This window comes from Sarcophilus harrisii, chromosome 4, assembly GCF_902635505.1.
Source record: "Sarcophilus harrisii chromosome 4, mSarHar1.11, whole genome shotgun sequence".
In the NCBI taxonomy this organism is placed as follows: Eukaryota; Metazoa; Chordata; class Mammalia; order Dasyuromorphia; family Dasyuridae; genus Sarcophilus; species Sarcophilus harrisii.
Genome location: NC_045429.1, coordinates 236825267 through 236850587, shown reverse-complemented (window position 1 = coordinate 236850587; position 25321 = coordinate 236825267). Strand labels below are relative to the sequence as shown.

General features: G+C 36.0%; 1 protein-coding gene across 3 annotated transcripts in view; it reads left to right on the top strand.

Moving 5' to 3' along the window:
* The first annotated feature begins 2037 nt into the window (after positions 1–2037).
* KCNQ5 (potassium voltage-gated channel subfamily Q member 5) overlaps positions 2038–25321 on the top strand; it is a 622012-nt gene continuing 598728 nt past the window's right edge. For all 3 annotated transcript variants that reach the window (XM_031964627.1, XM_031964626.1, XM_031964625.1), the window contains exon 1: positions 2038–3765. In XM_031964627.1, the coding sequence (XP_031820487.1) occupies positions 3371–3765 (395 nt within the window). In that variant the 5' untranslated portion in view covers positions 2038–3370. The remainder of the gene's footprint in view (positions 3766–25321) is intronic.

Below are 25321 nucleotides of genomic sequence, written 5' to 3'. Positions count from 1 at the left end.
AACTGCTCCTTCTAATGCTCTAATAACCCTCTAAGTTTATAAATTACAAGAAGGTGCCTTTCTGTATGGATAGAAGAAGTAATCCCGAGGGGAAATTCATTAAATCAGTAAAATGACAAATGCATTCCTCATCTCTTATAATGTATATATTCTCCTGTCACCAGGTCAATTTAAAAGGTCAATTAAAAGAAATTATTTCAGTAATGAGAGACAATGTGTTGGACTAAAGTGCTAGACTCTGAGCCAGAAAAGCTTTAAATCTTACCTCTAAAGCTTAGTATCTATGTGAACATAAGCAAATCGCTTAATCTCTGAGCCTCAGGGCATTTTTTCCTAAAATTTATCTAGATGAGATAGAGAGCAGTTGGATGAAATCATAGATCTCTGAGTTTGACAATACTTATCGCTGCAAACGTGCTTAATTGTATAGTTTATAAAATCTCACTAATACAGCTTCTACTTATGGAAAGTAGTAGGGAGGAAGTCAGCCTTAAAATAAAGCTATCCCACCAAAATTCTCTTAATGGAAGGGTTTCTTTAGTTTTGTTCATCTGATATCTCATTTCTGTGCAGCTTCATGTTAGATAGAAATGGTTCACCTTAAATATAATTAAAGTTTTGTGGGGTTTTTTCCAAAGGAGGGAAATATTAAATATATGCCAAAATTTTAGTAGATTATGAATTTTTTTTTAAAGTTCGATGAAGTAGATTATGAAACTACTGAGAACTCCTCAGTGCGCTGAATTAATCAGTAGCTTTACTTGACAGGAAACAGGTGTCCTTGTCAAGGTCTCAATGTTCAGTGAGGTTTCCTACAAGTGGGGGTCTCAATGCAAGGCCTAGAAGATGGCTGAGTTCTTCACTCTCTGATGTGAACGATTTAGTGTTAAGAGGAAGTGTTTTATTTATTTATAGTTCAGTGCAGAAAAGAACAAACTCACAGGATTTGTCATTTTAAGTTTCTGATATATCGACCCCAAGTTTCCTATACAAATTCTGAAACGGGGTCTAAAGATAGGAAAATGTTTCTGCTCTATGGCATTGGGATACTAAGCATTGTGCACCCCTACCCCCACCTCTACTTCCACTTCCGTCTACATCTGCCTTCAATATCAGGGCACTAGGCAGTTTCCCGAGCACCTCCTCAACGTGTGGGTGTTCTGTGTGTTAGAGGAAAGAGTGTCTCTGAGTGCTGGTGTACAGAGGAGAGTCACGTGGCGTCCCTGCTACCCAAAATGTGCTGCTCTGACTGTGTTGTGGGGCTGGGGCTGAAAGGCTGCGGAGAGAGGACTGAGGAAAAAATCTGAGTTGAGAGAAATTAGACTGGAGATGAAAGTGTCCAGTGCTGGGTCAGTCTTGACTCGGGCTTTGTCACAACAATCCCAACAATAAATAAAACAAGAGGTAAACCCCACTGAACAAGCAGGAATGACTGGAATGGGTATGGACCCACTGGGTGTATATTGATGCTTATTGATGATGTATATTGATGCTATTGATGATGGGAAAGTGCAGAGTTATGCCTTAGGCTTCTCTCACTTTTATTTTTTTTTAAAGACTTAAATATTCTAGAGCTAAAGATTGCTCCACTCTTCCTTTCCTTTTCCATTCCATTGGAACCCAGAGTCTTCTGTCAGCTTCACTTGGGGATCATTTTTCTTACAGTTAGAGGAAGTTCCTAAGCCTGAGGAAGAAGGCTTTCCTTTGGCACAGCTTCTATATTGTTTGTAATGGTATAGAGATGATAGATAGATAGATAGATAGAGATGATAGATAGATAGACAGAGATAGATAGATAGATAGGTAGATGATAGTGTGTGTGTTAGAGAAAGACTATAGATTAACTCGTTTTCAAAGCTGCTTTCAGAACCTGAAGGGCGGAGGAGGACTGGGAGCCGAGAAAAGGAGGATCTCCACGCAACCTGAAGAGTGGGGGAGGGATTTCGGAATCTAAGTGGATGCGTACGGGGCGATCCAGTAAATTCCTCCTTGCAACATGTTTCTCAATGTATAAATAGTGCAACAATACACAGACTGGGGGAGGGGGAGAATCCGAGAAGCTAGAGGTTCATCTGCAGAGAAGACAAAGTGCGTGTTCTCCTAAATCTCCCAGAACCTTCTCCTAAACCCAAGGAGTCTCGGCTGCTGCTGCCGCCAGTACCAACTTGGCAGGCTTTACGACTTTCTGGTACTTAAATGGAAATTTCTTGACTTGAAAAACCTGGGTTCTGGGGACCAGGCGCCCTTATCTTCGTTGTCACTGGCAGAGGTGGCTGTTCTTCATCTCCGACGGGACCGCTTTGGAGTTTTCTTCCCCCGCCCAATCTGAGATGGATGGATAGTTTCTTGCCCTTGCCCGGCTGTGTGGTCTTCTTTTTATCTACAAAGTAACGACGACTCTGGGGTTTAGAGAAACAACATTTAGGGAGATGCCGGGTGGGTGCGCGCTTTGCACAGCGCTTGGTTTTGCATAGCATCCTCTTTTTGAAAAGCTAAATAACTAGGGGCGGGAGGGTGGGGAGGGCGAGCTCTATGAGCTTCAAGGGGAACCCCACACTTGGACAGCTGCCCTTCTCACGTCCGCCCTTCCTTTATTTCTACCCATCCGCTCGAGGTCTGTGCTCAGTACCTGAGTAGGTTGGCCAGGGATAGGGCAAGGGAGGGCTTTTCACGCTCAAACCTCTTATCCTAAGGATGGACATACCCGGCTGAGCTGCGTAGCCAGCAGAGGCACGTCGAGCACACGGACCTTTACAGTTGCCTAGTTCCCTCGCTTGAGGCACAAAACGGCTGAGAGAGGCAGAAGACCTTCCCCATCAGCCTCCTGCCTCTGCCTCTCCTGGAAGCATCCACCCAGATCAATCGAAAGGAAAGGAAAGGCACGGGGTCAGCCTCCAAAGTCGAGTACTTGGCCCAAGACCCAGTCTAGGATAGCTGGTGGGGACGTGATTGGGGCCAAGTGTACTCGCCCGCTCGCCTGTGAATACCAGTTCCTGCATTTCGGAAGCTCTGGGTTTCTTCTCTCCCTCTCTGGAGGCAGTTAGGGGAGGCGACAGGATTATGAAAGAAAAGAAAAAAAACCCAGTTCCTCAAGAGCCCTCAAAGTGACAGACACAAAGACCAGGTCCAGATTGATCGTGTGTGGCCCCCCAGACCTGGGAGCGATTGCCACTTTCTTCCTCTTCCTCCTTGGCTCGCCCTCCCTCCCCACCCCCTGACCCTAGGAGGCTTGTTGGCTGTCTGCTTCCCCGCCCCCAGGCCGCGGCGGTCGGGCAGGCGGGCAACCGGGGGCTCCATCCACGCCGTCCCGCTCGCATGAGACCGTTTTCCCCGCCGCTGGCGCCCCCCTCCCCGCGCCCGTGGTGATGCCATGCCCCGCAACCACGGGGGAGGAGATGAGGGCGGCTCCGCCGGGCTCTGGCTGAAGAGCAGCGCGGCAGCGGGCGGGGGGCGCCTGGCTACGGGCATGAAGGATGTGGAGGCGGGCCGGGGCCGCGTGCTCCTGAACTCGGCTGCCCGCGGAGACGGCTTGCTGCTGTTGGGCACCAGCGCCGGCGCGCTCGGCGGCGGCGGCGGCGGCGGTGGCGGCTTCAGGGAGAACCGCCGGGCGAAGCACGGAGCCCGAATGAGCCTGCTGGGGAAGCCGCTGGCTTACAACAGTAGCCAGAGCTGCAGGAGGAACGTCAAGTATCGGCGGCTGCAGAATTATCTGTACAACGTACTGGAGAGACCCCGAGGGTGGGCGTTCATCTACCACGCGTTCGTGTGAGTACCCCCCGAGGCATGCCGCCTCGGGCTACGCTTGCCAGCAGGCGGCGGGCGCGGGGAGCCGTGCAGTGCACTGCCGTGCTGTGGGTGGCACCCGCGTCGTGCCTCCTCCGCGCAGACTACTGCTCCGGGAGTGCATGTGGCCATGTGCACCGCTCCCCGGGAAGCGCGCTCTCCCCCGCCCCCTGCCCGCGCCTCCATCCAGGAGCTCCGGACCGGGCGCCCTGGCGTGCAACTGCTTTTCTCACAACCTTTTACACACACGCACATACATACACACACACCCTCGCTCTGACCCCAGGTTTTTCCTCTACTCCTGAACTTGTCCGGTTCTTATGCCAGGCAGTATATGTGTGTTTCTCTCCTCTGTTTTTGCTGGGCAGGATGTGTGAGAAGCAGGTAGTGAGTCGGGGATAGGAGGATTTGGTGGTGCTAAAACGAAAACCCTTGAGTAGGGTAGAGAACCAAGTTCAGTGACCAAAACTAGTTGGAGGGAACGTTTGAAGGATTGCTGGGCAGTGAATGGTCTAGATGCTGGTGGAGGAGAAAGAAGGGGTGTCGGAGAGGTAGGAAGCAAGATTTGGAACCTCGGGAATAATCATTAGGGCTCAATAAGGAAAAGCTGAATTTTGAGAGAGACAAGCTGCTCGACTTTCGGCTAGCCCGGAAGCCGATTTCATCACCTCCACAGGGCAACAAAATGTGTTAGAATAGACAGCCCGTTACTGGCAGAAAGAAGTTAGCAGTGGGGAAAGCTGCCTAATACTGAAAAATAGTAATAAAGCTAGAAATTGTTCCAGCTTCTGGAGCTGGTTATAGATGTGGTGTTGGAACGTGGAATGTTCGCAAGTTTTATAATAGCAAGAGACCTGCGCTGGGGGGCTCAGTCTTCTCCAAATCTGATATTAATAAGATGCTTCCTGAAGTACCATGAGCTGCTTCAGACGCTTGGGCAAGGGATCAGGCAGGAGTTGAGTTTCCAGCAGCACCATCCTGGCTCTAAATCAATATAAAGTGTGTGTGTTTAAGCAAAACCCTCACCAGCTAGCAGTGAATGCTTAATGAGAAAATGATTAGAAGCAAATGTTGACTTTTCCCTTAGGCATTTAAAACCTTTCACTGGTTTACTACTGTTTCCCCACAAGGTCCATTCATCCCTTCAATCCTTTTTCTACTTCAGTTTTGTGTATCTGGCCATTTCACTACGGTTTTCGAAAGCTCACCTTTCCTGACTCTTCCCCACTCTCCAAGTGAAAATTTAATCAGTTTTACAAAGAGATGCTTATAGAAAAAGTTATCAATACATGCCTTATGTCCGCTTGAATCTTTTTTTTTTTTTTTTTTTAGGATTGTTTGCCTGGATTTCTGCATGTACTGTCTAATCAAAGTGGTTCCCAAATATTTCCAGGAAAATATAGCTCTCATTATTATTGAAGCATTGACATACTAGCTTGAAACATTTTTCCAACAAGAAGGTAGAAGAAGCTGAATTAGTATGTGATTCCTGAGTTTGACCAGGTGGAGCTCTGCACTCTGCAGGACTCTGGAGTATGACAGTTTTTATAGTCCAAAACTGGACTAGACCCAGGCTTGTTTAGCTTACCTCCTTCAGATTCACATGTCTTTCTTTATATCTTACAAGGAAAGGACTGGTACACCACATTAAAACAAAAAGTGCAAGTGATCATTATGAATGGTGTTTAAGTTGCAGTATATTCACATGTGTTTCTAGAAATATTTTACACTAAATAATGGACATATTAGTTGTGGTTTGGTGTTCAACCTAAGTTGGTAAACACATAGTAGCATTAGAATTCCTAGTAAATTCATTGGTATATGTTAGTAAAATATGTAACAGGAATACATTCAATATTCTATAGTTGCTTCTTAATTTAAAAAATTACATTTTTTACAGATTAATGAATTTCAATTGAATATTAAATGTGAGAAGAATGTACCTACTAAGATTATAATGTGTCCATTGTATTTCTAAGTGTCATCCTATATTATATCATCTCCATTACAATAACTTTTTGAAGCCACATTTTTGTTTATTCCCTTTTATTTCAAAATAGTTTTATTAATTTTCTTAAAAACAAACAGATTCATTATGAATGAACATATGGATATCTTCCACCTATGGATAGATGGGGAAAAAAATTTTGTACACATCAGTATAACTAAAGTGAAGTTTTCCATATTCATTTTATGAGCAGGCTGCAGTTCCCAAGGAATTAGAAAGGGGTGCTAGATCCACACTAACCAAAAGGGAAAAGAAAAGGAAAGAACAGAAAAAGAAAAGGAAAAAGAGGGGAAGGTCCAGGGGGAGGGATTGCTCTTTCTCTTCCCCTTCTCTGAGAAAGTTGTATGAAACTTCAATAGGTCCTAAATAAAGATCTTACCTTGGTCTTTACAAGTTAGCAATTCAAATATCTTATAAAATAACTGATATCTCAAAAAAAAAAAAAACAACTTATAGTTAGTGGGAACAGGACCTCTGATAATTTCATTGATAATGAAAGATTTTGTAAGAAAATTATTTCTGGAAAAGTGTGACTAAATAACATGACCTGCCAGCCTGGGAATTCCCAAATCCTACTTTAATAACAGTTTTTTGTAGCATTATTTTGCCAAGAACCAAGTGTACAGTGATTAATGAAGTACTTTAGGGATAGATTTACTTAGCAGACCAACATTTTCACTGCCAAGAAATAAGGAAGACACGTCTAAAGTTATGCTTCATGTAGAGAAAGATTTCTATTAAGTAGGTAGAAGTTATTAATTCATTGTGATGGTATAAGAATAACATCTACAGGTTTTTGTTAACACATATTAAAGCCTAGGACTGCTAGAGAATTTAAGACTCCCTATTTCTTTTCCTCTGGTACATACTCTTGGAGAAATGAGGATGATGGAGAATGATTACTGGGTAGATAAAATAGTAATGGGATTGAGTGGAGGAAACATTAATATATATATAGTGTTTTTCTTTCTTTCTTTCTTTCTTTCTTTCTTTCTTTCTTTCTTTCTTTCTTTCTTTCTTTCTTTCTTTCTTTCTTTCTTTCTTTCTTTCTTTCTTTCTTTCTTTCTTTTTAATGTTTATTAGGTGCCACTAAGGATGATTACTTGTTTTTTCTTTTTAACTTGGTAAGGGATAGGAATAGAAATTGGACTGGTAATATCAATTGCACAGCGAACTTCTTGGATCAGGAAACTCCCTCTATCAATGTAGGCTGGTACCTTCTGGGATACCAATAGTTTTAGTTTTTTAACCACAGAGAACTGAGAAGTTGTGAATTGTTCATGGTCATACAGACGGCATGTATAAGGACAGAAGAACCCAAGTTTTCTTGGGCTGAGACCAGCTCTCTTATCACTGTTACATACTCTTTTTTGTTCATTTGTTTGTTTGTTTTATTAAATAGCTGTTTAACTTGGCATTTTAAAAAGCAGGTATGTCTGTCTTTGGATCTCTGTCTTTTAGGTGAGTAGTACAAATGGGAAGATTTATATTTTTCTGAATGATTTTCTCTCCCTCTCTTTTTTTCTTTTCTTCTCTCTTTTTTTGTCTTCTTTTTTCTTTTTCTTTTTCTTTATTTTTTTTTTTTTTGCCTTTTAAAACATGTCTCTCTTTAAGAAGAATGTTTTTAGCAAAAGAAAGCATGAAAGAGATCCACATATAAATTTGTGTGTGTGTTTTAATAATTTCAAGGGAGAAAAAATGTTGCAGACATCTAAATCACCACTTGTTACTGTATCAAAACTCTGTTATTGTATCTTAACCTGAACAATTAGATTCTGATTCTATGACCAATGCTTTGGAGAAAACCAACCTGATTATAAACTACAGATAGGAAATTGTCTCAGTGAGTTCTGTATTTTCTAAAATCAATATGCATAGAGTGGTTTTAGAGAGTTTCAAAGATTTTTAGAATGAAGGCAGAGATTCTTTACTTCTTTAAAGGGGAAAAAGAATAGGGCTAAGAAACAGGACACTCAGATTCGAATCTATTATTAATTTGATTTGTCAGCTTGAGCTAGTACCTTATTATCTTTGTTTCCTCTTCTGAGAAGTGAGATTAATAACACATAATGATGTCAAAAATCTCATTTTTGGAACACTTACTTATTGCAACTACTTTATTATTCAGCTAAGTAATGCAGTGATTAGAACAGCAGGCCTAGAGTCAGGAAGATCTGAGTAAACATTCAGCCTCAGACACTTACTAGATGTATAACTCTGGGTAAATCACTTAATCTCTATTTGCCTCAGTTTTCTCAACTATAAAATAAAGATAATAGTATCTACTTCACAGGATTGTTGTGGGGATTGAATGAGATAATATTTGTAAAGCACTTAGCACAATGCCTAGCATGTAGTAAGGGTTATATAAATGTTTATTCCCTTCCCTGGATTATTGTTCCAAATGTACAGATGAAATACTATAAAACTCACTTGTACTCAGTTAAACAAGTAGTTAAATATTTACTCCAATAGTCAATCCCAGAAATGATTCCAAATTCTGAAGTGTTTCTACCCAACTTGGCCTACTAACACCTATAAGAGGGGTAAAATGAGAAATATATAAATGTATACATAGATCACATATATGTATATGAGTATATGTATACATATATCATGTATATGTACATGAGTGTGAGAAAGAAAGTATAAACCGATACATAAGCATGATGATATGTGATATAATCTGGATTATCTCTGATCTCCCAGTTTCTCTCATATATCCCAAAAGTAAGGTACTAGAGTTGTATGTTTGATAAAGCTGTAGTTTGGTGCTTTCTCTGTAGAGTATGCTTAATTACTAACTAAATTTGTTATTAGTAATGTCATTTGAAATCATTTGCTCCTTTGAACATTTATTAATTTTATTTTCTGTAACCTACTATATGCCTAAGTGCTAGATTTGTTATTTGCATTTTATTAATTCTGTCCCCTTACCAAAAATCATTTAACCACCTTTAGATTTAAAATGATTTTTATTTTACTTTGTGCATCTAGTAATGTGTGATATTTTGTTTTATTTATTCATTTTGAACTAAAACACAAAAACATCCCAGAAAACAGCATTTCCATATATGTATCATCTACTTTTTCAAACTATGTAATAAATATTAGACATTATTTTCAATGTTATACTACTTTTCTGTGCTTCCTTCTAAATTTTCTTTTGCCCTTTGCTGAGCACTTTTTATTTTTTCTCCCTCCCTCCCCACTCCACTCTAGTTAAGTCTACCATAAAAGACTAATATAGATATATTATTAATGTGTCTATATATGTATGAATATGCACATATGCATAAATATATAAAACCAAATAATACATATTTCTACTTATCATGCCTTTCTCAGGATGTGGATAGGATCTTCTTTCCTAGAACCTTTGTGATTGGCTTGAGTATGATCGCAAAATGACTTAGATGTTCAGAATTGTTCTTAGAACAATATTGTTGTTACTATATGCAACATCCTCTTGGTTCTGCTCATTTTATTCTTCATCATCTCATGCAAATCTTTTCATGTTTTTTCCAAAATCAACCAGTTCATCATTTCTTGTAACACAGTAGTGTTTCATCACAATTACATCCCACAACTATATTTTAGAACATTTAAGTTCTTTTCCTTTTTCTCTAATCACTTTGGGAAACAGTCTTAATTGTATAGCATGATCAGGGAATACATAGTTTTATAACTCTTTAAACATAATTGCAGATTGCTCTCCAAAATGACTGTAGTTCACAGTTCTGTCAACAGTGAATCAGTGTCCCAATTTTTCCATATTCTCTCCAACATCTGTTGCTTTCCCTTCTATCATTTTAGCCAACCTGATACGTTCAAGATGACATCTCAAAGTTGTTTTAATTTGCATTTCTCTAATCAACAGAGATTTAGAGTATAGAGACGATATATAGTTTTGATTTCATCAAAAAACTGCCTGTTTATATCGTTTGACTATTTACCATTCAGGAATGACCCTTACTCTTATAAATTTGACAAAGTCCTTTATGTATTTGAGAAATAAGAAATTTATCTAAGAAACAACATTAGATAATTACATCAGCTACTTGGTCAGTTTCTACTTAGATGTATATTTTAAGAGTGTTCTGTTGGACTTAGAACATATTGAAAAGTGTTTTAAAAAATGAGGAGCTGATAATGTTGGGGAAATTATCAATAATACAAAACTCAAGAAAAGCAAATTTCTAAATAGAATGAAGTCATGACACAAGAGCACTTGTAAACAAGGAAGAAAGCCAGCTGCCTTTAGATAATTGCTTGCAAAGAAAAAGTGCCAATTTTAATTTTTAATTGCAAATGGCTATTTTGGCAAGTGAAAATGCCAACAGAGTATCTTTTATCTTAGCACAGAGACACAAAGCAACTTGAAACCCCCTTGCGATCTAGCAACCACTGGTAGTTCTGCTTTACGATTTAGTGGGTGTTTCTATTTTAATTTTCTAGATCTCCAATTGTTTACAAGGAACTTACACATAGAGTTTTATTGGGTTGCTAATTGGAACATAGGTTTTCATAATGAGTGCAGTTTTCAAAATAGATAAAATTATTTGATAATTCTTGATATTTTAGATGATTTTGGAAGACTGCCTATTTAAATATACTAGTACATGCCAGCATTTTGCAAAATAATAATAATAATTATAGAGTGTTTTGGTAGTCTTCATTTTTGATATTTAGTTATAAATAACTGGGGAGAGACTGGATAAGGAAACTTTCACCACCAATGTAGGCTATTAGTTTCTTTGCAACTTACAGTCTTAGAATTGCCCAGAATACTGAAAGGTTAATTGACTTACCCAGAATCATAGGACTAATATAAGAGGTAACACTTGACTTCAGGTATTCTCTTTCTCCCAAACTAGATCCCTATGTTGCCTTTTTTTTTTTTTTTTTTTTTTTTTTTAATAAAAATCAATTTAACATTATGTATACCTTGTACTTTAGCAAAAGAGGTTTTATATTCAAGTGAACTTTTTAGATTTTTTAACTGTTTCAGCAATAATATAAGATTATTATAACAATATAAGCATGTGTAAGCTAAAGATTTTTTAAGGTATCCTTAAGTCTTACATAAAGAAATATGGAACTTGATCATTTTATATTTCAAAGAATATTTAAGTTTAACTTTATGATTTGAAATGTGACCTTTTTTTAGAACAGTTTCAAAAATCAGAGTTTTCATTTTAATGATTTGGAATGTAATCCTAGCATCTCTGTTGCATTTTAATAGGATTTACTTATAGAGTGTTATCTTCATCATCTGTGCACTTATTAGGAGAGAGCGAGAGCAAGAGTGAGAGCGAGAGTGAGAGCGAGAGTGAGAGAGAGAGAGAGAGAGAGAGAGAGAGAGAGAAAGAGAGAGAGAGAAATAATCAGACAAAGATAGGGAGATAGAGACACAGAGACACAGAGACACAGACAGAAACTGTCACTATCATAGTTCACCAATTTTGCATTTTTTTTTGCCAACTCTGCAAAATGTTTTTTATTGATTTTATCAGTCTCCCAAACTCTAGATCCCTCTTGTCTGAATTCTTGATCTCTGACTACCTGAATTTGTGATTATCTTCTAGTTCTTTTTTAATGTGTTCTTTGGCAGAGGCCAACCCTAACTTGTTGCTTCTCATGTTTTGATGTGAGAGGATCTTTTTTCCTCATAATCTCTTGGAGATGAATTGATTATACTCTCCAACTAACCAGGAAAGAATAAAACTTACAAATGAGCTCCACCCCCAAGCAATGTAACATTTAGGAAGTGAAATAAGCCATTTCAAGAGTTTGTGGGGACCCCCTCAATATTAAGGGGAAAGTTGAATTACTTCTGGTATATGTTATAGCAAGGAGGAATTCGGGGGCCATATCTGGCTTATATTAGATAGCCTTTGAGGTTCCTCTTAACTCTAAGATTCATTGATTCTCATTAACCTCTCATTAAAGTTTTTTTCAATGATCAAAGTCTATTTTCTCTTCCTCCAGGCTCCCTTGTGTCCACTGGGAAAAAGAAAAACAAAATCCTTGTAACAAATAAGCACAACTAAGCAAAACAAATGACCAAATTGACCATGTCCAAAAGATTTATGCCTCATTCTATATCCTGAATCCATCACCTTTAAGCAGGAGTTGGGTAACAAGTTTCATTGTATTCTAATATTAATTCTATTTGTTGGTTCAAACAATATTACTTGATCACTTATACCTTAAAAATAATTTGCTTGTTTTTGATGGTATTGTGTTGGTTGCTATGCAAGAAAATAAAATATATATTGTTTATCAGTGTTTAATCAAACATGAAGACAAGTGAATAATTTGAATATGTGTGATATGATGGTGATAGGGGAGAATCTAGGAAAGTGAGAAAGGACTTTTCCTCTTTTTATCTTTTAAGGAATTCATTTCTTAGGAAATAAAGTATTATTGATCATATTATATGCCTTGCTACTCTATAAAACACATCACTAAACCAATCTGAATTTATCTTATTACTTAGTTTAAGACATGCTCAAATATCTTTCCTTTATTACCTTTTTCAGTGTTTTGAAGTAATAAAAATTGATACTTGGCCTATTTAATTCTGAATTTAATGTAACACACCTAATGTTGCATAATATCTACTCTATGTAAGCTCCTTGAGAGAAAAGAGTATTTCATTTTTTTTGTTTGTTTTATATATATCTATAATGTCTGTACTTTGCAGTGCAGGGGAAGGGAATTTAATTAATTTATGGAGATGGATCTATGATTTTATTGATGTAAGCAACTCTGGTGTTGAAACTCCCTTTACCAATATAAATCAACCATTCTTTTATAATTTATCTACTTAAAGTGTAGCATGAACAAGACTGAGGTCTCTTGGCCCTTTCATACAGCATTTGTTAAAGACAAAACTTACTTGAACCCAGGTCTTCATGATTTGACACTATCCAGTATACAGTCATACTCCTTCCACATACTCCTTCCACATAATTCAATAAATGTGTGTTCAACTAAATGGAATTAGAATAGATTTATTAGTTTGTATAATTGAAACATGTGAAGCACATGGGATTTTAATAAATCAAAAATTAAAACACAATGGAATACGCAGTGATACAATCTGTAATAAGATGAAGAATGAGAAACCAAGAAAAGGGAGTCAACAATATAAGATGATTCAGAAGTTAAAGAGCATGAAGACTGAGAAAAATCCTTTAAATTGGATAAATTATTGGCTCATTGGTAATCTTTGAGATAGTAGCTTCAAAATTAATAGCAGTGACCATTGAGGTTTCAAGAACTTGTAGAGAAAGTTTATGATAAGAAAGTATAGGTTCAATTTTTTTTAATTGTCTTTGGGAAAAAAAGTAAAATATAGATTCACAAGATTTTATATTTGGAGCTCAGAAATCATTTAGTCCCAGGTGTGAAACTCATGGCTATAAAACTTCTGAGTGCAGGTTGAATCAGAATAAAATGTAAGTGAGAAATGTTTAGCAAAATAAATAAGAATACATGAAAACATAGATGATATAAGTTTGTTGTTTTCTAAGTCAATATGCATTGTAGGGGTCGATTTCTAATTAAGTTTGTTATAGTTCAACTCTTTCATTTTATTGATGCCAGAAGAAGTTAATTACTCATCCAAGGTTATATAGGTATTAAGAGGAATGCCAGTTGGATGGAGTAGAAGAACCAGAAGCAGGATTTTTTTTTTCATGATTGGAAAAAATACATTTTTGTAGGAATAGAGAAAGAACAAGTGGAGACTAAGAGATTAAAGATGCATGGGAAAGAAAAGGATTTCTGGAATGTATTATAGGTTAGATAAGATGAAAGGCCTAAGGAGAGGAGTCAATTTTAGCCAGGAATTGAGTACCTCTCCTCCTGAGGCAGGTAGGGAAGTAGAGAGAAGTAATGAAAACTGTGGTGTTCTAAGCAGTGTAGAAGGCATAAATTGAAGGAACACTCATTGTGTGTACTAATTTTTCTCAGTGAATTAGGGGATTAAATCATGCATAAGTGTGTGGATGAGTTGCAGTTTGGGTATTGAGATGAGAGAAAAAATTTGGAATAGTAACTGTGAAAAAGAAATAAGCTTTTCTCCCTCTCTATACTGTTTTTGCCTATAGATGCTTTGTGTTTCACGTGTATTTGCCTTTTAATTATTCTCCAAGTACATAATGTTAAACTCAAATCCCATTCTGTACCATTGTCCCTGAGTTTCCAAAAGCCTATAGCAATTTGCATTCATTTTTCTCTTTTCTTATCTATATCATGTCCTTTTTCTAAGGACCTGTTCATATTCAACTTCTGGATTGTACTAATATTTTCCCCTCCTGGATTTTATATTTAATGTGTGTACCTTACATTTTTTTTTTCATTTCGTTATATTCTGTTTTGTATTATCCTTCAATTGTTTCATGTACTTAAACCTTATTGTACCAGCTAGATTTCAAGCTTTCTCAAGAAAAGTCATATACCATAGAAGTATTTAACACAATAAACACTTTAGCTAAAATCAGTAAGTATTCTTTATTTTATTCCATTACTATATTTCACTTCTGCACATTAAGGAGTTATTTTAATATCTTAACATATTTTTGCAAATATGTTAATGAACGCCCCCCCCATTTAAATTGTTGACTTAGATTGCTGTAATGAACCACTAACATTATTTGCTGTCCAACTTTAAAATATTTTATATTTTCATCACATTGCACCAACATCTCATTCAAAACCGTATTGACTGCTTCATTTCAGTACAATAAGAACAGAATACACGAAGTCCACACTGATTCTTATCCCAGCCTTCCAAAAGGAATCATACTGAGAAATATTTGAGTTTCTTCAGAATAATATGTATCTGTCTTTCACTTTAGTTTATCTGTCTTTCTAACATTTTCCCTCATTCATTTATTCTTTTATTTTTCTATTCCATTCATTGTAGTGTTTCCAGTTTTACCACAACCCATTCTTCTTTTATAAATTTACTTTTTCCTTCCCACATCTAGCTTTCAGAAGCAGTATTTCATTTTATTGCCAGGCATCATTTGTAATCTTATGTGTTCCTCCCTCTAAAGGAACCTCCTAGAGGGAACTAATAATGCTCTAACACTTAAAACCATAAGCATGTCCTGAGGCTACATGGTGTAAGTGGCAGTTGCTTTCTAATTTAATTTAATGCCTTCTATTCTTTAATTCAAGATTGACCTCAGGCAGAACTACCACAGAGGATAAGGAATTCCAGTTTCCTTATACCATTAGAGAAAGAAGTTTTTTTTTTTCCTTCTGTTTTATTTTTGTTGTTTTTATCATTTTGTTTTGTTTTTCTTTTAATGAGTGGAATGATGGGGGTAGTGGTCAGCATTTATTTAGAAAAGTTCTAGGATCAGGTATAAAAAATGCTTGATTCCCTGCTGGCCCAAGTAGAATATCACCTGCCATAAAAGGGATTTGGGTTTCTAAAAATATGTTTGAGAAATAGAGGAGGTAGAGTGGGGTAAGTTTTCTCACTTAAAAGAGGAACAAAAGAAGGCATAAATTGAAAGAACACTCATTTTATGAACTAACTTTTTCCAATGAATTAGGGGATCAAATCATACATAATTGTGTGGATAAATTGCCAATGAATTAGAGTGCAGCAGAAGAGGAAGGATGAGATGGCAGACAACTTGACTCTTACTGTCTTTGGAATTGACTCAAAGGCAATCAAACACACACACACACACACACACACACTCATGGGGGGGATTAGGGGAAGCAATAATCAGAAACAGAACACTTTTGAGGAGGCAAATGGGGAGAAGAAGAAAGGAAAGGTAAAGAGGGGGAGGGAGAGAGGAACAAGAAAAAATGGGAAAAACAACATGGAGAAAAATACACAGTAATCATAATTGTGAAAAAAAATATAGCAAGTTTCTCTGATAAAGGCCTCACTTCCCAAATATATATATATATATATTTAGTATAGTTTTAAATCAAATTTATAAAAATAAGAGCCATTCCCCAATTGATAAATGATCAAAGGATGTGAACAGTTTTCAGATGAAAGCAAAGCTATCTATCTATAGAGACATGAAAACATGCTCTAAACCACTATGAAATTCATAGTGTAATATAATAAATAAAGATAAATATAAAATAAAAATAAATAAAATCATGTAATAAATATATGTAAATTAAAAGGAATATGAGGAATTAAATCACCCCTATCAGATTATTTGACAGAAAAGGAAAATGACAAACGCTGGCCACTAAATCTCTGTTATAAGAGGTTTGAACCAATCCAATCATTTTGGAGAGCAATTTGGAACTATGCCCAAAGGGCTATAAAACTATGCATGCCCTTTCAGCTAGTAATACCACTAGTAGTATGTACCCCAAAGAGATTTTTTTTTGAAAGGGGAAGGATCAATATGTGCCAAAATATTTATAGCAGTTCTTTTTGTGGTGACAAAGAGTTGGAAATTGAGGGGAATCCCATCAATTGGGGAATGGCTAAACAGATTATAATATATGACTGTGATGGAAAACTATTATGCTATCAGAAATGACAAACAGAATGCTTTCAGGGAAATTTAGGAAGTTATATGAACTGATGTAAAGTGAAATGAACAGAACCAGAACATTTTATATAGCAATGTCAATACTATATGATGACCAACCATGAAGTATTATCAGCAATACAATGATCTAAGACAGTTCTAAGGGATTTGTGAAAAATGCTCATCCAATCTGCATGTTAATGCAGACAAGCATACTTAACTGTGGTATCTAGTTACCCAGGGACATGTTAAGCTGTTTTAGGATTATTGTATGGAGAAAGGATAAACCTGCCTTGTTAGAACCAAATGAGGGATATCAGGTCAAGTTTCAGAGAAGCAAATTACAGCTTGATAAAAGGAAAACCTACCTAAGAGTTAGAACTATTGAGTCATGGAATTGGCAAGGTGATGGTTTCCCCCTCATTGAAATTCTTCAAAGACTAAGAAGACAATGTGACGGATATTTTCTGTGGAGGATTCTTAAGACCTAGGTTTAACTTGATGATCACCAAAATCCCCACCAAATTTTGAAATTATGAGATTCTTTAGGGTCATCTATGATTACTATAGTGGGAGGCAAATACAAATAATCTAGAGATAAGATGATGAGTGCTTGAACAAGGATTGAAATTTTGAGGCAAAAAAGAAGGAAGTAATGGAAAAGGAAGAAAAAAGCCAAAGCAAAAGTTCTATTATAAATAGTCAATAAATGTATTGAGAATGAGAGAGGATGGGGTTTGTAGGGAATCAAACATCTTGAGAATGGGTAACTAGAATATTTATATCAGTGACATAAAAAGGGACATCTGGAATGGGGGATGATTTTGAGAGGAAGTTGATGGATTTAATTTTACATGCTACTGAATAGGGTGATGAGACATCAAAAGTGGAAATAGCCATCGGCTACTTAGAGAAATGTGATTGGATTCTGGGAGAGAGAAGGGAGCAGGAAATTAAAAAATTATCAGAATAAAAAACTTAGTTGAAGCAGAGAGAGAGAGAGAGAGAGAGAGAGAGAGAGAGAGAGAGAGAGGAGAGAGAGAGAGAGAAGAGCACAAGTATCACAAAATGAGTTTTTTGATAAAGCAACATTTAAAGTGCAGTAAGAAAAATCAGTGAAGGGAGCAGAAGAGTTAAACCAAATCAATATAATGGAAAGAAGTCAAGTTCAAATCCTAGTGTTGAAACCCTTTCCTTCTGATCTTGTGCAAACCACTGAACATTCTGAACCTGTTTCCACATTCCACATGAATTTGTATTCCTAGACTCATGGAGGGAAAGGGAGAAAAGAATTTCAAGAAGGTTCATTTATGACAGACATTTCACAGAAGGCAATGAGTAAGCATTGAGAAAAGACAATTGGATTTTATCATTACTAAGTAATTGTTTTTGATGGATCATTTTGATATAGTTGTCATGGAACAAACTAAGTTGTAGACAGGAGAGAATGAGTAATGAGATGGTAAGATAATGAAAGAAAAGTTTGTATACCATTTAAAAACTTTGGTAGTTAATGGATAGAAATGGCAACAACTCTTGAGAGATCTAGAGGATAAATGATCTTGCAGGTGTGAGCAAGGTTGAATCTGGTATTAATATTACTATTTGACTGTTAAAGAAACAAACCCAAAGAAAGTCACACTACTAGTTAATAGTGTAACATAGAACAGAACCCAAAGTTTTCTTCTCTTAACATGTCTCCTGCCACATTATATGGAAATTTCAGCAATTGTTAATCATGGCTTCATGAAGCTTAACTTGACTTTTTTTCTAATTAAAACCTTCTACCTAAAAGCTTAGTATATCCATTTAGCTAGTGAAAGGAAAGAAGTCATGGCTTAATTTAGAAAATTACAATATTTTTACTAGTGTTGACAAGTAGTTTTGTAAATGAGAAAAATGAGAAAATTTTAAGACATTTTCCAATGCAAACATTAAAGTTTGTGATATTAGCAGCTTCAGTGTAGTTGAAATTGCATTTCATTGTGATTTCATATTGACAAACGATCAGAATTTTTTAAATTAACATTTTAACTGAAATTTCTATTTTTTCTATTTAATTTCTATTTGAATTCTATATTTTAAATTTTCTAACAAGTTCAAGAAAAGTATATTTTCAGAAAATAGGTCATTGTACTTTTTGAGGGGCAAGAGAAGCTTGGACATGTATTGTGTGTGTATGTATATATGCAATGATTTTAATGAATATTATCACATATTTAGCATCAGATTTTGTTACAGCTGGGAAGATCTTAAACTAATTCATCTATTCCAAACACGTTATTTTTGTATATGAGGAAACTGAACCCCAGAAAGAAGCAATTAACTGGTTCATGGTCATATAGCTAATGAAAAGCAGAGAAGAGACTTTTAGTCTTAACTTGGTGATCACCAAAATCCCCACCAAATTTTGAAATTATGAGATTCTTTAGGGTCATCTATGATTACTATAGTGGGAGGCAAATACAAATAATCTAGAGACAAGATGATGAGAGCTTGAACAAGGATTGAAATTATGTTTTTTGACTCCCAGTTGAAGAAATGTATTTCAATCAAACATTCTGCTCACTTTATCATCATCTGATATATGTATATTTATATGCATAATATCATCTTGTATTTTATATCAAAATTGGTAATGAATTTTTCAAGTAAAATTATTGTGTGAAACTAATTTAATTTAATAATTTTCTAACAATAATATTTTCAACAGCTTTATCCTCACCTCAAGTGGTCTTTTCTTCTTTTTTTTGGGGGGGGGAGGGCTTTGCAACAATACTTCATAGAAAGAAAATAATATATTATCTCAGTGATTTTTGCTTTCTATAAAAAGAAGAATTTCTCAAAAGTTCTCACGATCAGTGAGAAATTTTTTTAGGGCTTAGAAACATATTTGGGCTTATTCAGACTAAGCAAAATGATTCTGTAGACTGAAATATTTTTGTTATACTGAAACATCTAATAACTCACATTTATACAAGGTTATACAGTAAGTAGTATGTTGTTCAGTGCTCTCAGTTGCATCCAATTCTTGTGATCCCCTTTGAGACTATCCTGGCAATGGCACTGGAGTAGTTTGTTGTTTCCTTCTCCAGCTCATTATACAGATAAGGAAACTGAGGCAAACATAGTTAAGTGAATTTAAACTCAGAAAGATGAATCTTTTAGACTCCCAATCTGGCATTCTATATACCAACCTACCTCACTGTCAGTTTTATAGTATATAAAACATTAAACTCCAACAGTCCCATGAGGCAGGGAGTAGAAATGGGTCATCTCTATTTTACAGATGAACTGAAGACTTAGAGGAATTGAAAAGCCTGACAAAATTTTCACATCTGATAAATTATAAAGCTGGGACACTTTTCAAGGTTTTCTGACCCCAAATTCAGTGCTTTATTATTGAAAATGTATAGTATTCACATTAGTCAAATAAGAAAAGATAACTTGTTTTCATTAAGGTGCAGCTGTGGTCATTGTTGAACAGAGAATTTCTTATTATTGAGTGCTAGAAATTTTATCAGAAAATATATTGAGATAGTATCAAATCATACTTTTGGAGTATTTTTTCATAATAACTCTACATGTAAATATTTTTATTAAAAGCAATTGACTTGCCTAGAGGCATGCAACTAATAATTGCTAGTGCTGGGAATTGAATTCAGGTTTTCCAATTCTGTATTCAATGTATATCCCATTACTTGAGTGGCTCTTGTACTGAATAAGCAACACTCTGGATAGGACTGCTGGACATTACATGAGAATTCCAATAGTAATATGCACAGACACCAACTCAGTAATTGCATATGGTAAATCCATTAGGTCAAGTAACTCCAGAAACATAAACTACCTTTAACAGCTGTATTTAAATCTGCCAAACTGAAACAGATTTGGCAGGCAGCTCATATGCTTTAATGAAGCAGGTGCCAAGAGAGTCAGCTGTGACAGAAGCAGCCAGATAAGATAAACCCAGCCCTGAAAATCTTTTGTGTTCAAGAGATGGTATGTAGGCAAGAAACATCAGGCAGTGCAAGCTACTAAAATGTTGGTACAAATGGCCAAAATAAAACCTGAATTTCATTGGTCTCTCTACTGACTATTCAGCCTTATCAATCTAGTTATCTACCCTCAACTATCTATATCAGTCTATCTATCTACCTATCATCTATCTACCTGCTTATTATTTATCTATATCTATCTGTCTATTATCTATCTGTCTATCTCATGAACTTGTTTTTATGGTAATAATATGTTTAGAAAGGTATTTCATTAACATTACAGGACCAGGAAAATTTGGAGGCAGGTAGGTGGCTTAATGGTAGAGCACTGGTCCAAGAATCAGGAGGGGCTAAGTTCAAATATGGCCTCAGACATTTAGTAGCTGCGTGATTCTGGGAAAGACACTTAACATTTACTTTTCTTAATTCACTAGAGAAAGAACTAGCAAACCACTCCAATATTTTTGCCAAGAAAACCTTGGTCACGAAGAGTTGGATACAACTAAATGACTCAACAACAACATGGATCTTTGGGCTTAAATAGGATGTGTCCCTGAACCATAAATATGGTACTAGTGCAAATTCAATTGCCAACCTGGGGAGTATATACATACACTTTTAACTTGCAAAAAATAAATTTTAGAAATGGTGGGCCCAAACAACTCACCACAAATTAAGAACTTCCATATATTTCATCTATGTAGTCATCTGGTCACAGTGTTTATTGTGTGGAATATGGTGTTGTTTTACTAACAATTGTCTATATGTAACTCCATCTCTCGACTGTCCATTTTAAGGAGATGTCATATTCTTTATCATTTACTCTAAAGTTCTACCACAGATTGGCCCTGATCCTGAGTTTTTTCAAGTCAGTCAATATCCATTGTGCAGGTTATGAGCAGGATTGATAAAGAAGGTCAAGGGAGTCTTTTGCAAATTCAAGACTTCATTCCTGAATAGTTTGGAGAGGTGATTGTTATAACTGCCACAAACACTAGCAGCCCTTTAAATACATCTTTATTTTAAGAGCTGAATTTTGTACCACCTACCTTTGCTTCCCTGGTGAGCAGACAATTTAAAAACCTTGATCATCCAGAGGGTGGCCTCAGCAGTTGTTTTCATTTCACATTTATTATACTGCTTCAATATGTTTAGGTGCTTAAAAAATAGAAACAGCCTATCTACACTGTAGGCATACAAAATAGTTGCTGAATAAGCAAATGTAACCACAGTGAATTGATTGTTTTAATGAACATTAATATAATAATTTCTGCAAAACATTTAGTTATTCAGATGATAAGGTACAACAAAGTACCATGTCACATAACAAATGGAATTGAATAACCCTTCGTATTACATTGCTAAAAACAAAACAAAGCAAAAAAAACCCTTTTAAACTAAGGGAAAATGGGAGCATCAAGGAAGATATATTTCTGCTACTTGGGGCAGGCAGAAGGATAATAATCAAGAAAAATCAGAGCTGTTAAACTCATTTCAATAAAATGGCCAGAGATTGGTATCTTCATGGCTCCTGATAGAAAGGGCAACCTTCCAATTTTCTTTTTCTCCTCTCTCTCCTGATCCTTGTCTTGAGACCTGTATTCTGGAGAAGATACATGTCCAAGATTCACTTGTGAAAATGGAGTTGGTTTACTTCCCAGTGATTTAAATGTCATGTGCTTCATTTGCCTTGGTAAACAAAAGATTGAAAATATCACCCTCTTTTCTGAGATCACTTTGAGGTTTAATTCTTCCTCCTCCTCCTAAGATAAACAATGAAACTATTGCTTTTTACTAAGGGCAAATAACTTCTACAAGCAGACTACCCTTGTTTCAATTCACAAATTGCAGAATACATGAAGAAGAACAAATAGGACTGTTGCTCAGGAGGAATTGGAAGATGATGAAAGACTGTGGAGAGATGACAGAATTTTTCACCTATTATTTTGTATCTGCCTTTGGCCAGGAAAGGAAAATGATCTTTGGATTGTAAAGTGCAGATAAAAAATTGGCTGATAGGAAGCTGATGCTCAGGGTACATAAAAAGATGGAAAAGACCTAGCTGTCCTGGACAAATACCAGAACCAGAGAAAATTACATTTCTTACTGCTAAAAGAACTGATAGATTTAATTCCTGAACCACAATAGTTAATTTTGAAAAAAACTTTGAAGAAAAATGGAGGTGTGCTGAAGAACTAGAGAATGTCAAATACTTTCTTGATTTTTAAATAAGAAAAGATAATGGAGTCTACAAATTATAGGTCAATGAGCTTAGCTTTGATACCTGACAAAATTCAGAAATATATTGTTATTGTTACTCCTATTTTTTGAACAAGTATTTAGTAAATATTTTTAAAAATTAAAGCAAAAATCCCAGAAACTGAATAGATTCAGCAACGTATCAATGATCTTTTTCTTCTTTTTCCTCTCTTCCATTCTTTTTTCTTTCTCTTCTTTTCCCTTTTCTTTTCTTCCCTTCCTTTTGTAGCTGCCTTCAAGAATTTGAAGCACTGTTTTCTGTGTGAAGGAATAGATTTGTCCTGCTTAGCACTAACAAGAGAACTGAGAAGAATGAAGAGAAGTTATATAGAGAAAAAATTTGGCTTGGTATTAAAGGGAAGTTATTATAAAGTGGAATGGACCTTATCAGAAATGTTTAAAGTCTGAGTGGCCTCTCTCAGATATGTTGTAGATTCTTTTTCAGAGACTGGTTTGCCACAATAAGTTTTGAATTTGAAATTTTGTGATTCCATCATCTTTGTTAATGTGTTCTATGTGTTCATCTATATCACAGTATTGTGCAAAATACTGTGAGAGATGCAAGGACAGGGATAGAGTTAGATTTCTGTTTCCACTGGTGTTGGGAGCTAAAAATGAGGAATTTCCTTTGGTAATGTAGGGTAATATCTTCTCTGAAATATACAATCTTAGAAAGTTTCCAAGGATACTAAGAAGTGATTTACCAAGGGTTACATAGCCACTGTGTATTAGAGGCAAGACAAGAGTTCAAGTCTTCCAAGTTTCAAGGCTAGTTTTCCATCCCCCTATCCTGTGTTATTTGTCAAAAACTAAAATATAGTCCTTAACTTTAAGGAACTGATAGGCTAATAGTAGAAATAAGGTCACAATAAATGTTTGTTGAATTAAATGCATATAATAATAATAATAATGGTGTACATAATAAGTATTTGTGGAAATTAATTGAATACAATTAGTTCCCACATATAAAAAGCAAAAAACAGAATAATTTAAGCTAAGCACCATCAAAGAAGGGAAAGATCATTTTTGACTAATGGGGTCAGGAAAGAAAACTTGGAAGAAGTGTCATTTTGGGCAAGATATTAAAGGATTAGTAATAATACTATTAATAACTGACTTTATGTGTAGTATTTTAGAGTTTAAGTGGGAATGAGAATAAAGCATATTCCCCAGGGAAAAAAAAAAAAAGACTGGTATAAAGAAAGGCTGGTTGTGTTTGGGGAATATACATAGATACAACTAGAAGGGAAAGTAGGTAGTTATTCAGTTAATTTGTACCTTCTAGATCAGCAAACTGCATGCAATAAGTTAAAAGGCATTTAGGTGTCCATTATCCAAATTGGCTGTCTACATTAATCAAATTAATACAATCAATTGAATTTGGGTCACTTTGTACTGACTGACTAGTCTGAGATTCCAGGTATATGTAGCCAAACTAACAAATGGAAATTAGGGACAGCTTTATCTGAACAATGGCTTTAGGCCAAATATAAGTCTCAGGCTAGATACATACAGATTGTACCAAGATGATTCTAAGAAGTACTTTTACATGGGACTATTGGTCCAATATGTTTGGCACAGTTATTTTTTTCTCAGTGGTTCTATAAACAAAATGATAAATATTCTAGCAATTTCCTCCAGGGCACAAGGCAAGCTACAAGATTTGTAGCTAATTAAGTTGACTATATATATATATATATATATATATATATATATAGTGGTAGCAGGTGTTGTTGTATATGAATATAGACCTTACCATTAAGACAAAATTACTAATGTGATCAGCATTAGAATTGCAGCCCATGAAAGTTAGTCAGATGCTATAATGTTCTCTCTAAAATGTAATGTTCTCTGTTCAGGTTTTCTTGGGGTCTCTGGGAGCAGCCTTTGTTTCAGTTCAGTAATCACCACAGGAGTAGCCATTGTCTCTTTCAAAGTCTTGTCTCCTTCACTTGGGGCTTAGCTAGTTTCTCTACAGGCCTATCTCTCTCCTTGGTTCCCAGAGCTTGAGCTCCCTCCTGCCTTCTCTGACTTCTGAATCTCCCTGAATTCAAAGGTTTGTGCTTCAGCCTCCAGCTGCCACAAAGGTGGACTATGGAATAAATGTCTCAGCCTCCAAGCTCCAAGTGCGCTTGTCCTTTCTGGCCCTCAGAGTTTCTTGCTTATATGGCCCACACTGAGTATTCACCAATCATTATATCACTAGGAAACTGTTATTTGTTGTAGGATTAAATCATTGCTAAACTAGATTTAACTATTGTCACCTCAATTCCACTTAGTACCTTGTTTCAAGTTCTGGCCCATAATATCTCCTTGTGGGATTAAATCAATCATAATGAACCATGCTAAATTAGATAACTATTGTCTCTATCAATTCCACTGACTTAGTACTGAGTAAGACTCCTTTGTTTAAAGTTCAGAGTTCTGGCCCATAACAAGATGCCAAATAATTTCTGGTCTTGGCATTGGCAGACACCAATGCAGACTATGACAAAAAATGAAACTTATAGTAAAGGATACCTTTTTCCTCACAAGATGAAAACAAAATGTAAATGACATACTAGAAATTCAGGAAGGTGACTAGATACATTCTGGATATGTTATCTCTGATGCTTTAAAGTACTATAGACAAGAAACTCTTTAAAAGCTAAAAATAAATGGTTATCATAACATAAAAACCAAAACTTTATAGGTTTGATAAATTTAACAACAGATTTTTTAAAATAATTTTTCATTTT